Source organism: Labeo rohita, chromosome 17 (genome assembly GCF_022985175.1).
Source record: "Labeo rohita strain BAU-BD-2019 chromosome 17, IGBB_LRoh.1.0, whole genome shotgun sequence".
Classification (NCBI taxonomy): domain Eukaryota; kingdom Metazoa; phylum Chordata; class Actinopteri; order Cypriniformes; family Cyprinidae; genus Labeo; species Labeo rohita.
The window spans coordinates 2521244-2537590 of NC_066885.1; the positions used below are offsets into that span (position 1 = coordinate 2521244).

Below are 16347 nucleotides of genomic sequence, written 5' to 3' on the forward strand. Positions count from 1 at the left end.
CACCCCCATTTTGAACATAGACGTGAAAATGCCAAAACTTACATTTTTATAATTCATGAACGAAAACATTTTGTAATATGACTGTGGTGTACATTTTCCATGGTAATGCAATGTCTGATTTTAAAATGGTTTTCAAAAGATACATTTTCAGACCCAAAGTTTTCGACTGATATATAATTTCTTACGATTTCTAAAACATGATGGAGAAAAAGGCAACAAAGAATGTTTTTTTTTTTTTTATTTTATTTTATTTTTTGTGAAAAAGGTCAGAACTCCTGTTATGATGTAGATTTTTGAGGTGCACTCTTGTCATTAGTTAATCTATTACTTTTCCTACATAATTTGTAGCACAAACAGTGGCCAAATATCTATTTAGGTGTCTTAGACCTTTCCAACGATATACAGTTTTGTCATGATTAGTTTAGGATCTATTTGTAATACGGTGAAGTAAACTTAGGCGTCCTGCTGAGGAGATGGGTGACAGTTTAATAAAAGTCTTTTTTTTTTTTTATTTTGAAAAGTTTATTTTGTTTAATTCTTTATCATACATTTGAATCTTTGCGTTGGCCTCTGCTTATGGTGTTAGGGTTTGTGTTAGGGGGTTTGTGTCCTTGCACGTGGGGGGTAGATGTAAATGGGGCCCCAGTAGGCTGGTATCTAAACATTAGCATATACCGTAGTGATCTTACAACAAACTGATCCCTTTGAGGTGACAATACACACACACATTTGCTCTGCCATTTTTCCACAATCAGGACGAAACCCAAAACTCCCAGACTTTTAGCAAAAGATCTGGAAGAAGCAAACACCATAAAACACCAGGGAAGCGGATGAGATAAAACATCATAAAACCACTCAGAAATACAATTAAAGTCAAATCTAACATCTGTTTTTGATCTTTTGATTTACACAAACACTGTCATGTCACTCAGAGCTGACAGACCCTGGTCACATGGCAGTCAGAGTGACAGACAGGTCATAAACACATAAATTCACTCATAAATCTAATCATACACACACTAGACATGTGTCTAACTGTCCATCAACAATGACAGAGTCAAAAATACGCTCATAAATCCAGTCATAAATCAGGCCATAAATCATATTTGATACGTTATGTGCCTGTAGGTACTACTAATATAAATATAAATATGTAAATATTTTCAGAATATATACTGTATGTGTGTGTCTTTAAATATACATTATAAATATACACAGCACACACATATATATTTTATAAACAAAAACTTTTATTTTGGATGTGATTAATTGTTTGAACAGCACTACGGTTGTTTATCTATTCGTTCATTCATTCTTATTTTAGTTATTTTATTACATCAAGTCTTGGCAACTACCTGAAATAAAATTATTTTTTTGTACATTTCATTTCAAGTATCAAAAACTTTTTTGTTGTTGTAGTTTCAGTTGATAACTCGTTTTAAACTAACCTTTTAGAAAATCAGCAGGTCTAACACCGGTTTAGTAGAATGTGGTCAGTGGGTGGCGGTGTTGAATTCATTGAATAAAATCTGAATGAACGTCTGAACAATGGATGTGTCCTTAGTGCATATTAATATTAAATATAATAAATACCTGTGCATTATTTTAGCTTTTGGTGTAGAGAGATTTACAAAGACAAAACTACTCTTAGAATTTGCTCCGGTTAATATGCCTTCTTATTGCTTGTGCTACTAAAACAGCATTATGTAAGTTCCACCTCCCTTTTCCTCCTTTATCTTTTTTTTTACGACCTTGATCAATATGACCTTTTGTCTATTTACGAGTATTATTCTCCTTTTCTGTATTTTATTTTAACTTAGTTATCACAAAGTCATTTTATGAGCTACAGACACATATGATGACGCATCATGTGAAGGGGTATTTCAGTATAACATTGCTCTGATCTTTCAAATATTGACCAGAGAGTCATAAAGTTACATCGCACCTGGATGATGGGTGGAGTCAGACGTTTAAAAGTGTCTTCTGAGACTTGCATGCTCAGAGAAGACGGAATAGTTTGCCAGCTACTACTGAGAAAAGGTATGTTTTTATATTTCCATTTCAGCTTTCACATGCCATGCTTATGAAAGAATTGTGCATACAAATGTATTGTATTTATTGTATCTCGCATGTCTGTGTAATTTACACAAGCGTTAACCTGAAAAAGTTTTAAAAGAAATAATAATGCATTCATTAGATTTCTATGTGTACTTTCTATGTGTGCAATAAACTTTAATCTAATGCTGAATTTTTAACAGATTTGAGCTACAATGCCAGCGCCTGGTGTGTGTTTAAACATCTTATCGGAGCGTAATCTCAGAGATGGACAGGGATCTCTCAACAATCCTGAGAAGCACCTGGATCAGGACTTTCACCAGCTCAAGCAGTTCTGCCTGAAAGAAAGAATGAGATTCGTAGACAACTTGTTCCCGCCAGAGATGAAATCGATCGGTATGGGATCCCTGCACCGTGAAGATCTTAAGAGAGTGGTGTGGAGGAGACCACATGTATGTGAACATCTTCACATGCAAACTACTGTGCTTTTACTTACCGTGTGAAATAATTTATCCGTTTCTTTCAGGAACTGGTCCCAAACCCTCTTTACATGGTTAAAGAAACGTCAAGGTTTGATATCATACAAGGTGTATTGGGTAGGTATGCTTTGCTGTTTATCATTAACTCCTTATAAACTTTGCAAATGAAGAGCTGCACGCAATAAATCAGTCAAACAGGCATGTGGGAAAAATAAAAAGTAAATAAAGACATTTTAAAGAAATTAGTTACAAAAGCAAGCTTGTTTATTCGTCAGATATGGGGAAATGTAACATTCTATCACTTGCTCACCGACGGATCATTTGCAGTGAATGGGTGCCGTCAGAATGAAAGTCCAAACAGCTGATAAAAAGATCACAATAATCCGCAAGTAATCCACACCACTCCAGTCCATCAGTTAACATCTTAAGACAAAATAAACAAATCCATCATTAAAATGTTTTTAATATCAAACTATTGCTTTCAGCTAAAATATGCCATAATCCATAATAATGCTTTTATCTCCTATTGTCTCTCACGTCAAAATCCAGCCACATATTTGTTTAGAGCAGTTTTGGGCTGTTTTGGCTTCGTACAGATTTCTCTATAGACTCTTATGGACTCGTATTTTAGTTAAAAATGTGTTGATGGATTTGTTTCTTTGGTCTTCTCAAGACGTCAGTTGATGGACTGGAGTGGTGTGGATTACTTGTGGATTATTCAATTCAATTCAATTCAAATTTATTTGTATAGCGCTTTTCACAATACATATCGTTGCAAAGCAGCTTTACACCAAATTGACATTTTTACAATATATGTAGTAGTAGCTTGATGTACATATGGCAGAGATTTGTGGTAAAGATCAATTAATGACGTAATCAAACAGACAAAGAACACTATAAATTAGTAGCAGAATTCGGTAGTGCTGTATGTTTTCAGGGTTGGCATCATCTGAAGTCCTCTGTGGGGTTGGCATCATCTCTTCTTAAGTGTTCTGGATCCACACTGGAGCTTGTGAATTCCTAGTTACCATGGGATGTCAATCCCATGGCAAAAACAGAGAACAAATAGGAACATAATTAGCGTAGCTGCTGTTCAAACTAAGAAAAGGAAGGTTTGTTAAACCAGAGCTAAAAGATTAATAATGAGCATTTGATCAGATATAGCTGCAGGAAAAGTTTGAGATGCATTATTTGAATGCTTGGCTAAAAAGATGCGTCTTTAATCTAGATTTAAACAGAGACAGTGTGTCTGAACCCCGAACGTTATCAGGAAGGCTGTTCCAGAGTTTGGGTGCCAAATGTGAAAAAGCTCTACCTCCTTTAGTGGACTTTGCTATCCTAGGTACTACCAACAGTCCAGAGTTTTGCGACCTTAGGGAGCGTGATGGATTGTAGCGTGGTAGAAGACTAGTTAGGTACGCAGGAGCTAAACCGTTAAGTGCCTTATAGGTAAGTAGTGCTATTTTGTAGCTGATGCGGAACCTAATAGGTAGCCAGTGCAGAGACTTTAAAATTGGGGTAATATGATCATATTTTCTTGACCTGCTAAGGACTCTAGCAGCTGCATTTTGGACTATCTGTAGCTTGTTTATTGAAGATGCAGGACAACCACCTAGTAGTGCATTACAATAGTCCAGTCTAGAGGTCATGAATGCGTGAACTAGCTTTTCTGCATCAGAAACAGGTAACATGTTTCGCAGCTTGGCAATGTTTCTAAGATGGAAGAATGCTGTTTTTGTAACATGAGAAATATGATTTTCAAAAGACAAATTGCTGTCTAATATAACACCCAGGCTTTTGACTGTAGTGGAAGTAACAGTACATCCGTCTAGTTGTAAATTGTAAGTCAAAAGATTCTGTGTATTGTTTTTAGGTCCAATAAGTAATATCTCTGTCTTATCTGAATTTAATAGCAGAAAATTGTTGGTCATCCAATCTTTTACATTTTTAACACTCTGTTAACTTCGATAATTCAGAAGTCTCATCTGGTCTTGTTGAGATATATAGTTGAGTATCATCAGCATAACAATGGAAACTAATCCCGTGTTTTCTAATAATATTACCAAGGGGCAGCAAGTATATTGAAAATAGTAGAGGACCTAGAACAGATCCTTGTGGCACTCCATACTTTACTGGTGATAACTGAGATGACTCCCCATTTAAATAAACAAAGTGGTAGCGATCAGACAGGTAGGATCTAAACCATCTTAAAGCCTGCCCTTGGATACCTGCATAATTTTGTAGTCGATCTATTAGTATGTCATGATCTATAGTGTCGAACGCAGCACTAAGATCAAGTAAAACTAGCAATGAGATGCAGCCTTGGTCTGATGCAAGAAGCAAGTCATTAGTGATTTTAACAAGGGCAGTTTCTGTGCTGTGATGGGGCCTGAAACCTGACTGAAATTCTTCATAGATATCATTTTTTTGCAAGAATGAGCACAGTTGAGCAGATATAACTTTCTCTAAAATTTTAGACATAAATGGAAGATTAGAAATGGGTCTATAATTTGCCAGTTCACTAGGGTCTAGTTGTGGTTTCTTAATAAGAGGCTTAATAACCGCCAGCTTGAATGGTTTAGGGACGTGACCTAAAGATAACGATGAGTTGATAATATTGAGAAGCGGTTCTTCTGCCACAGGTAACAATTCTTTCAGTAATTTAGTGGGTACAGGATCTAATAGGCATGTTGTTGGTTTAGACACAGTGATGAGTTTATTTAACTCTTCCTGTCCTATAGCGGTAAAGTACTGCAGTTGTTCTTTGGGTGCGACGAAAGAAGTTGACATATTAGATGCAGTATAATCTACACTGGTTATTGTATTTCTGATGTTATCTATTTTATCAGTGAAGAAATTCATAAAGTCATTGCTATTAAACTGTAAAGGAATATTTAGATCAGGTGGCGTCTGGTTATTTGTTAATCTAGCCACTGTGCTAAATGAAAACCTTGGATTGTTTTGGTTATTTTCTATGAGTTTGCGGATATGCTCAGCCCTAGCAGCTTTTAAAGCCTGTCTATATCTGGACATACAGTTTTTCCATGCAATTCTAAAAACTTCCAAGTTAGTTTTTCTCCATTTGCACTCAAGATTGCGAGTTTCTTTCTTGAGGGAATGGGTATTACTGTTGTACCATGGCGCAATACGTTTTTCTCTAACTTTTTTCAATTTGATGGGGGCAACAGCTTCTAACGTATCGGAGAAGATGGTGCCCATATTGCTAGTCATTTTGTCTAGATCCTGTGTATTAAGGGGTACACAGAGCAGTTGAGATAAATCAGGCAGGTTATTTGTAAATCTATCTTTGGTGGCTGGAACAATAGTTCTGCCAAGACGATAACGTGGAGCCATATAGTTAATATCAGTGATACGCAGCATGCACGATACAAGGAAATGGTCAGAAACATCATCACTTTGAGGTACGATATCTATATCAGTAAGATCAATTCCATGCGATATAATTAAATCTAGCGTATGATTAAAACGATGAGTGGGCCCGGTGACATTTTGCTTGACTCCAAAAGAGTTTATTAGGTCAGTAAACGCAAGTCCTAACGCATCTGTGATGTTTTTATCAGCTGTTTGGGATTTCATTCTGATGGCACCCATTCACATCCATTTGTGAGCAAGTGATGGAATGCTACATTTCTCCAAATCTGATGAAGGAACAAACTCATCTGCATCTTGGATGGCCTGAGGGCTGTTGTATTACGTAATATATTGTGTTATGCAATATGTACCTGCGTATACAGTTTGTGTAACATGTGAGTCCTGTCCACAACGTGATCTCTTGTACACATTGTGGGACCGGGAAGAAGCACATTGTGTCCGTCTTAATAACTGCTAAACGGTCCAGTACAACAAAACACGGAAAGCAAAAGATGGTTTATAACGTGAGTACAAGAAAAACACAATAAAATGGCATCACATCTGAGTGAAGCAATGTCTTATTCAAACAAAAAATGAATCTGTACCTGAAGGATGAAGAGATAACAGGTGACCCTCCATGTAAATGCAGTATCCACATCAAGAACAAACTTCATATTGAGTTGAACAAACTTGTTATCCAAGGAGTCTTGCAAAAAGTAGAAGAGCACACGGAGAGGTGTTCTAGTCTTGCCTTCAGCACAAAGAAAGACGGGTCACTTCAGATCTGTTTCGACCCACAGAAACTAAATGCAATCCTGAAGAGGTGCCCTCACAAGATTTCAACTCTGGAAGAAATAAACCCAAAGCTTGCAAATGCAAAAGTATTCAGCAAGCTAGACGCAAAAGCCATGACAGGAACATGGTAAGCCTAATGGAAAGAGTTGTAGAAACAGGACTTGTTTAACAACAAGTGTATCATCACGGAACGGAGCATATCGTTTTTTGGCAATCTGTACACCGATAAAGGGATTAGACCAGAACCAGCCAAAGTCCAAGACATACAAAAGATGCCAACGCCATAAAGCAAAGTTGATCTCCATCAATTTATGGGCATGATGAACTACCTGTCACCCTACGTTGCAAAGGCACTGCTGAAAAGTGCTCACAATGGATGTGGGATACTGAGTATCAAAAGTGCTTTGAAGACCTAAAGACAACAGTGACTGTTGATGCTTGCCTAAAATACTTACAATCCAACAACCACCCTCACACTGGAGGTACATGCATCACAGAAAGGCATTGGTGTAGCACTGGTACAAAACAGGCCCATTGCTTTCGGTTCGAAAACACTAACTGAATGCCAATCAAGATTTACAGCAACATTGAAAGAGAAATGTTTGCTATTGTGTATGGTATGTAGCGATATCATACATACTTGTATGCAGGACCTAAAACTAACTTTTTGCCACAATGGCCGGTGACGTGAGAAAATGTATCGAAAATTTTTACCGGCCATGAAACTATTTTTACAAAAACAAGCAGTTACTTTAATTATATTCTTTGTTGGTGAAATTACTACATGTACATGTCAATCCGTGTTCATATTTAATGCAAACAATGAGCTGTCACTTTAATTCAGCGCGTCCACACTCTTAAAAATAAAGGTGCTTTAAAAGGTTCTTCACAGCGATGCCATAGAAGAACCATTTTTGATTCCACAAAGAACCATTCAGTCAAAGCTTCTTTAAAGAACCATCTTTTTCCTACCTTTTTAGAGTCTGAAGAACCTTCTTTCACCACAAGGATCCTTCTGTAAAACAGAAAGGTTCTTCAAATGTTGAAGGTTCTTTATGGAACCACTTAGACAAAAAAGGTTCTTCTATGGCATCGTGAAGCACCTTTATTTTTAAGAGTGCAGCACAGTAAAAACAGACTCGGCGCAGAAACAATCCAGTGTTGCCAAGTCCACAGTGTTGCCGCAGGTTGTTATTCATGTCCCCGGATTGAAGCGACCCCAATAACGTTATATTTAGCACCTGAAATGCAAATTTTGCTAGGGGAAGGCTGCAAAAAAATGTGTATTTTACCGCCCGGAATGCAATTTTTAACGGGGACCCCTCTCTAAACGCGACTGGGTTACTTTTGGGCTAGTTTTGAGTAGCAATCAGGCGGGTTTTGTTGTGAAAACCTGGCAACCCTGAAACAATTGCTGTGCTGTACTGCAACTGTATGCAGTATGAACGCTCATATCCGTTAACATGAGAGCGGAAAAAAATGCAGCTATTGGCCTTTACAAGATGAACTTGCCATAGAAGCAGTTGTATTCAAAGGCAGACAAGTGCTAATTCCAGAATCTATGACTACCAACATTCTGATCCAACTTCACGCAGGCCACCAAGGTATTAAATAAATACGCAGGTTGGTTTGAGAGAGTGTGTATTGGGCAAAGATAAACACTCACATTGAAAAAAGTACCTGTGCAGAACATCAAGATGCACAACCAAAAGAACCACTCATTCTACACAAAACACCCACAAAGCCTTGGTAGTACCTATCGTCCGATCTGTTTGAGATTCATGGACATCAGTACCTACTTACTGTGGACAGGAATTTCAAATATCCATTGGCTGATGAAATGCCCATTCCAGCAATCAGCCATGCAGTTGCACAAAAAAATGCAAAGCTACATGTCTCTATTTGGTCGACCAGATGAAATAATGACAGACAGTGGACCGCAGTACACTGGACAACAATTGCTCCTTGGCAGACCTACCACCACACTTCTACCAAGTCATGCAGATCCAGGGAAACTGGAACACAGACAACACCTGAAAAAAGGACAACGATAATGAAAACACATCATGATCAGTGTAGTGGTAAAGACTTACCGCCACTGTTCCGCGGACAGTGTGTACGAGTGCTGGACAAGGAAAGGAGAACATGGCACCCAGGGACTAATGTGGAAAATTGCAGAAAGCTACTTGGTTCAAACACCAAATGGAGAAACAATCAAACGATGTCAACTTCATGAGATGTGTGCGACACAAACACAGAGCTTCCAGAAAAAAAGTGCAACGCCTGAGATGTGGTCGAACAAAGCCACAAGGTGTCACAAACACACATGAATGTCCTTGAAATGTAGAGATGATACGGAATCCAGATATTGAGCCACGCCAAACACCAGACAGCAACAGAGAGATCCACGTGGAGATAAGCACAGAGTCAGGAGTAGCGTTAGCATGTGAACGGTAGACCAGACAATGAGAGAATGAGCGAGTGTCTCTTAAATAGGGCGTGGCTCAATGACGATCAGGTGCAAGTAGTTAGAATTCGGGTGATGATGAACGAGTGGGCGGTGCAACCGGAGGTGTGGCAGATGGAGGTGGCTGTGGTGAATGCCTGATACAAGGACACAGTCAAAAGCAAAATCACTCAACCTCCTAAAACAAAAATAGAAAATACAGGCAGTGAAACAACAATACCAGCACACACAAGGTCTGGACGAAACACCATTAAGCCAGTGCAATACAATTACTATGTGTAAAGCTGAGAGAAAAGCAGTAAAAAACAGTTCCAAATATGGACTAACTGCTTATTTCTGCACAAATAACCAGTTTATTACTGTATATTACTGTTTTAATGTACGCTTCATTGGGAAAAAAGCAACTGTGATGTCTTTAAGGATATTCTGTTGTGCAGTTGTAGAAAAAATATTCCTTAATAAGTATACAAGGTTCAGTTGTTAAATATATAACGTGTATGCATGTGTTTTAAGGTAACTGCTGGTTTCTGGCATCTGTTGGAGCTCTTACATTTCAAAAACAAATCATGAAGCAGGTTATCCATGATGAACAAAATTTCTCTGTGGATTATGCAGGAATATTTCACTTTAAGGTAAATGTTTTGCCACTTTCAAACAGATCATTCTTAAAGCGATTTAAACTAGACTAGTATAAGAGTTCATAACTGACATCATTTGTTTCAGTTCTGGAGGTTTGGATCATGGGTGGATGTTGTTATTGATGACAAACTACCAACCATTGACAACCGACTCATCTTTGTTCACTCCAAACATCCAAATGAATTCTGGCCTGCCTTGCTGGAGAAAGCTTACGCTAAGTATGCTTTTTTTTTTGAATGGTAAGCATACTTCTGAAAATATTGTCCTGATCATCATCATCTACATTTTTCCAGAGTGTGTGGCTCTTATGCAGATATGAATGTGGGAAGCGTATCTGAAGCTCTCATGGACTTCACTGGTGGGCCACACATGATCATTAAACTCAGTGAAGCACCAGAAAAGCTGTGGGATATCATGACACGAGCCAGCCAATCACAATCCCTGATGGGATGCGGCACTCCTGGAGGGGTAAAAATCGAGACTTTAATATTATTATAAAACAATGCAATTTTAAAGCACAGATGCTATTCATCCAGACTAGAATTACATTTTCACAGCCAGGGCAACTGGGTAATTACTACACTTGATCACTAAGTGTCGCTATAACCTTAGACTTCCATTATATGAATGGAAGCTGAACCTGTGAAAGCTTCTTGCAAGTTGCTGGATATCAACCGCACCATTTACAGCAGACCAGCCTATGAAAAACCAATCAAGCACACACAATTTATTTGGAAGTCCTAAAATCACTTTGTTTCTTTAGCAAGCAGGTCAACTGCAAAATAGGGTGTTGCCCAATGGTCTTGTGGAAATGCACGCGTACACGGTCACAGGAGTCGCAGAGGTAAAAACTAATTTGGTTTACGGTTTTGAAGTGTTTAGTATCTTTTAGCTCAAGCAAGTTGATTAGTAAGTTTTTCCTGTGATCTGATGAAGTGTTCTCTCACAGGTTGTATTTAAAGGTCGTCTAGTGAAGCTGGTGAGGATCTTTAACCCTTGGGGTCACGGAGAGTGGAACAGAGACTGGAGCGACAGGTCTGAATCCTTCTGACTGAATTAACATTTTTCTGTTATTCCTCTATATATCAGTTAGGAATCTGACATTTTATTAATATGGTCTCTTTAGATCCCCTTTATGGGGATTTGTGCGTCCTGAGGACCAAAAATACAATGTTGTACTTGACAATGGAGAATTCTGGTGAGCAGAAACGAGTATCCAAAATGACTTGATTTTTCATGCTTGTTGTGCATATAATGTGTAGATGCACATCACTATATTTACAGCAGGTTTTCTGTCTCTGCAGGATGTCACTGGAGGATTTCTGCAAGAATTTTTCAGATTTGGATATATGTTGTTTGGACGTGAACTTTCTTGCTGGAACTCATTCTTCAGCCTGGAAAACTGAAGTTCACAGAGGCCAGTGGGTGACTGGAACAACTGCAGGAGGATGCTCAAATAACCAAGGTAATTCAACTTTCACTATTCCTATTACAGTTATTTTTACTACTACGTCAGAATGCAACACTATAAATCACTATAAGTGACAAGATGAAACTGAAAATGACTTTTGATATGTGAAATAAATGAATGGCCGCTCAAGTTTCTCCTTCTTTTGCATTTATAGACAGTTTTTCAAGAAATCCACAGTTCCGTGTGACTCTTAAGGAGACTGTTGAAGACCCCAGAGATGAAAGCTGTCCAAATCTCCTTGTGTCTCTCATTCAGAAGTCTCACAAGAGAAACAGGCACCTGTCAACCAATTTCCATATTGGCTTTAGCATTTATGAGGTACAGTTTACAATTTATTATGTACAAACAAGGGCGTAGAATTTATTAGGGAAGCAAGTGACATATTTATTACAATATATACTCATAAACTGAACAATCATTGACTTATGTGGTATGAGATAACTGATGCTTCCAACTTCACCAATGAATTATCACCAACTGAATTGTATTGGTAAAACTATTTCAAATGTAATTAGGTTTTATAGTTTTATAATTAAGCTACAAACTGCATCATAATGGACAGTGTTTCCATCTAAATGTAAATGTAAAGAAACAGACAAACCGAATCAATTACACTGGAACCGCTCGGATTGTTCGTTCAGTTCAAGCGATTCACTAGCAAAAACAAGATCAAAAGAGCCATTTATTTTCGAATTTCGACATCGCTTGTAATGATTTTTAAAAACACATGTAGTGATGAGTGAAACTCCGAACCATTGCGTCGCAAAATGATTCACTGTTAGGAAGCACTCCAATCAGATGGCCTATCGTGAATCATTTGATTCAGATCGGGACTTCAAATCGCTTATCTCGAATCATTTGATTTGATTCGGGACTTTGGAGAGGGTTCGCGAATCATTAGATCGGAACTTCGGAGCGGGTTCACGAATCATTTGATTCATATCGAGACTTCAAATCATGTATCGCGAATCATTTTACTTCGGGGCGTCGGAGCGTGTGCGCGAATCTTTTGATTCAGATTGGAATTTCGAGGCGGGTTCAAAAATCATTTGACTTAGATCGGAACTTCGGAGCGGATTCACGAATCATTTGATTCAAATCACGTATCGCGAGTCATTTTACTTCGGGGTTTCAGAGCGGGTGCTCGAATTTTTTTGCTTTAGATCGGAACTTCGGAGCGGGTTTGTTAATCTTCTAAATCATTTGATTCAAATCACGTATCGCAAATCATTTTAATTAGGGGCTTTGGAGCGGGTGCGCGAATCATTTGCTTTAGATCGGAACTTCGGAAGGGGTTCGCGAATCATTTGATTCATATCGAGACTTCAAATCACGCATCGCGAATCATTTGATTTAGATGGAACTTCGGAGCCGGTTTTTGAATCTTCTGAATTATTTGATTCAAATCACGTATCGCGAATCATTTTACTTCGGAGCTTCGGAGCGGGTGCGCGAATCATTTGCTTTAGATCGGAACTTCGGAGGGTGTTCGCGAATCATTTGATTCATATCGAGACTTCAAATCACGCATCGCGAATCATTTTACTTCGGAGCTTCGGAGCGGGTGCGCGAATCATGTGCTTTAGATCGGAACGTCAGAGCGGGTTCACGAATCAATGATTCATATCAAGGCTTCAAATCACGTATCGCAAATCATTTCGGGACTTCGGAGTGGGTGCGCGAATCATTTGATTTAGAACAGAACTTCGGAGCCGGTTTGCGAATCTTTTGAATCATTTGATTCAAATCACGTATCGCAAATCATTTTACTTAGGGGCTTCGGAGCGGGTTCACGAATCATTTGATTTAGATCAGAACTTTGCCTATCGCAAATAATTTCTCTCTTCTTTTAATTAATAGTACTGTTTGTATTTACTATAAATACTGTGGTTAAACTTTGGTGTCGCAAAACCGTGCCTAATTATTATTATTTATTTATTTTTGTAAGGGATGTGTTGCCACGTAAAAAAGTCTGACATTGCTTGTTATGATTTTCAAGAGCGTATAATTTCGTAGGGATGCTATGAAATGTCTTTACCAATATGTAGCGACTACTAAATTGTTCTTAGCAATAATTTTGATCAAACAATTAAATGTCTGCTGCTATGTCCCCACCAGTGCCAAAATAAAACCTATGCCCTTGTGTACAAATGCATTCTGCATCTATTTTGAGTTTGCATAAGACTTCTTGTTCTAGTTCTTGACCATTTATATTTGTTGTCTTGCAGGTGCCAGCTCATGTACGTATTAAATATATTTGTCCTGATACATGAACAATTTTGAGCTTGTTTTGCAAGGACAGAATAATGTTTCTGCTTATTCACCAGTTAAAGGACCGGAGGGAAAAATTCCCCGCATCATTCTTCAAAACCAATCCCATTGGAAAAACCAAATCCTTCCTCAATGCTCGGGAAGTCATGGAGTTTTTCCGATTCAAAGCAGGTGAATACCTCATCGTTCCTTCAACTTTCCAGCCAAACGAAGCTGCATCCTTCCTTCTGACAGTCTATTCAAAGACAGAAGCTGTCATTGAGTAAGTGCTTGGATTATTAACATTAGAGATGGGCTAGATGCCCAAACAAGCATTTATGTTAATGCTGTTTCTGCACATTAAACTGGAATATGAGAAACTATACTCTTGAAAATAAAGCTTCTTTACTGGAATTTATGGTTCCATAAACAGTCTTTAACCTCCATATCATTCTGTTGCATTAAATGTTCATTATTGTGGAAAACCGTTCTTTAGGGGAACCAAAAAGTATAATTCTGTGGCATCACAGCCAAAAAACAACAACTCAAAAGCCTTTATTAAAACAGTGTATTTGAACCAATATATAATAATAATGAAAACAGTAATAAAGATTTTGATGTTGTGTCTTCAGAGACAATTCTGGATATGGCATAACAAGAACAAAGGTATATATTTTAATATTTTTTTTATATATGCTTCACGTATATGTGTTTTGAAAGTGTGTGTGTATATATGTGCAAATATATGTTACAAATTTCTTCATTTTGTTCAGATTATTCCCAGGGATAATGATGAATCCTTCCAGCTCTTTTCACATTATGTTGATAAGGTATGTGTGACTCTCCAAATGTTCTGGATTATGTGGGAATGTGACTTATTATGATCAGAAATGTACTAAAATTGCAGCTGAGAGTAACAAAAATACTACAGATATTTAAAATGAATGTCATCTGATAATTGTCTGTTTGTGAAAGTATGGAGAAGTGGACGCTGAGGGACTTCAAAGACTTCTGAATGAGAATCTGTGTGCAGGTGATGCTTCTAGAGAAAAGTCACAATATAAAATCATTTTTGAATCTCATATTCTTGTTTTGCTTCCAGTCATGTGTGTTTCTTTCAGGACATTCACAGAAGAGAGCAGGATTCAGCTTGGATTTGTGCAAGAGCATGGTGGCACTGATGGATGTATCCTTTCAGAAATTTGCATTTTAGACACTTGTGCATGTTGTTTGTAAATTATAGAACAAAAAAATCACATTTTACAAATTGTTTCATGATGCTCCTTAATGCAACAATACAGCTCAGTGTTACTGGAAGGCTATGTGAATTTGAATGCCTTCGTTTGTGGAAACGAGCTGTTTTTCACAGGGTAAATATCCATTGCAACTGCAACATTTTTTTTTGTCATTAAATAGTATATTTCCAAAATGCACATTGAAATGGGTTGCAATTGCTCTCTGGTTTGTTTGTTTCAGGATATTTTCTATAAGATGGATGTTTCGCGCACTGGAAGTCTATCTCTGAACGAACTCAGAAATGCTCTTGAAGTCACAGGTAAGTTTATTTTCTCTTACACCCTTTAATTGTCTAAGGTAAAAACAATATTGACATGATATTTTGGATGTTTTCAAGGGTTTATGTTGAGTGACAGTATGCTGAATCTCATGGCTTTGCGATACGGAGACTTCAGTGGAGAAATTACACTAGAAAACTTCATTGTGCTCGTCCTGCGCATGGATTGCATGGCCAGTGAGTCTGAATATTTAACCTATTTGTGTAGTACTATAAAGCCAGTCCAGTTTACAATTATTGTGTACAAAAAAACATCACATTTATGCACTTATTTATAAGTGCAGTAAACTGTAAAACTGATGTGTGTGTTTGCACTAAAGTGTGTTATTTGCTGCTTGTAGCTGTTAAATGCACTCGCAATACTTTTCAGATGCAAAATGTATGTAAACACACCCAGAATAAACAGACATGACAAAACATGTAATGTCAAAATAGATCTGTGCATGCAGCCTGTTAAATTTCGATTCAAATTGTGAGTAGCCTAAAGATTCACAGTACCATATCACATAGAGATTAACTTTAAAAAGTGATGCATGTTTTATAAAGATAAAGAAATGACTGCATAACATCCAGTCCTAATCTAATGCACTCACTGTATGTAAACACATACTATTATTATTACCAGAAACATTCAAGAGACTCGCTGCTGGAGGGCCGAACATGATGCTGGGAGAAAATGAAGTAATGTTTTTAATGCAAATATTTAATTAATCAGAATTCATAGTAAGATTAATAAAAATCATAATACATAATAGCTGATTAAACAATGCTCTTTTGTTGTAGTGGATGCATCTTACCATGTACTCATGACCCAGATGAAACTGAAAGAAATGGATCCAGGACTGACATCTGAGACCTCACTGATAACATACAGCAATAAAATACACAAATCCAACCATAAACACAACTTTACTTTCATACTTGATACACTTTGTGTAATGACAGCTTGTTAATTATATCTTATTTGATTGTGCATATGGCTATTGATCAGACTTGATAGAATTAATTATGTGGAGAGACAAAAAAATACTTGTTGATCAGAAAACTTTTATTCAAATGAAAATAATCTTGGTTAGATATAGATATTTTTAGCTTGAATACTGTTTGCAAACTTTGTGCCCTGTGCTCTATGATTTTTTACAACCAATAAACCAACAGTTATCTTACCATTCACTGTGTCGTCATGCTTATATGCGTATTGAAGACACTTTGCTAATTACATACTGTGACATTTGCACAATATTTA

General features: G+C 37.5%; 1 protein-coding gene across 1 annotated transcript; it reads left to right on the forward strand.

The window, feature by feature from the left end:
* The first annotated feature begins 1346 nt into the window (after positions 1-1346).
* Positions 1347-16267, forward strand: zgc:136872 (uncharacterized protein LOC678524 homolog). The gene is made up of 22 exons (XM_051133915.1): positions 1347-2040; positions 2259-2507; positions 2582-2651; positions 9682-9800; positions 9892-10025; positions 10101-10275; positions 10571-10651; positions 10757-10842; positions 10934-11005; positions 11112-11272; positions 11433-11596; positions 13507-13518; positions 13606-13811; positions 14161-14194; positions 14302-14358; positions 14504-14561; positions 14650-14714; positions 14830-14898; positions 15005-15083; positions 15162-15278; positions 15727-15782; positions 15885-16267. The coding sequence occupies exons 2-22, from the start codon at positions 2271-2273 to the stop codon at positions 15909-15911; spliced, it is 2079 nt and encodes a 692-aa protein (XP_050989872.1). The 5' UTR covers positions 1347-2040; positions 2259-2270; the 3' UTR covers positions 15912-16267.
* Positions 16268-16347: the final 80 nt, after the last annotated feature.

Excerpts from the sequence above, each read along its gene's own strand:
- zgc:136872 (XM_051133915.1), top strand. The coding sequence starts at position 2,271 with ATGCCAGCGCCTGGTGTGTGTTTAAACATCTTATCGGAGCGTAATCTC. Across the intron at positions 10,843-10,933 it reads AACAGAGACTGGAGCGACAG|ATCCCCTTTATGGGGATTTG; the intron begins GTCTGAATCCTT and ends TGGTCTCTTTAG. Across the intron at positions 11,006-11,111 it reads CTTGACAATGGAGAATTCTG|GATGTCACTGGAGGATTTCT; the intron begins GTGAGCAGAAAC and ends CTGTCTCTGCAG.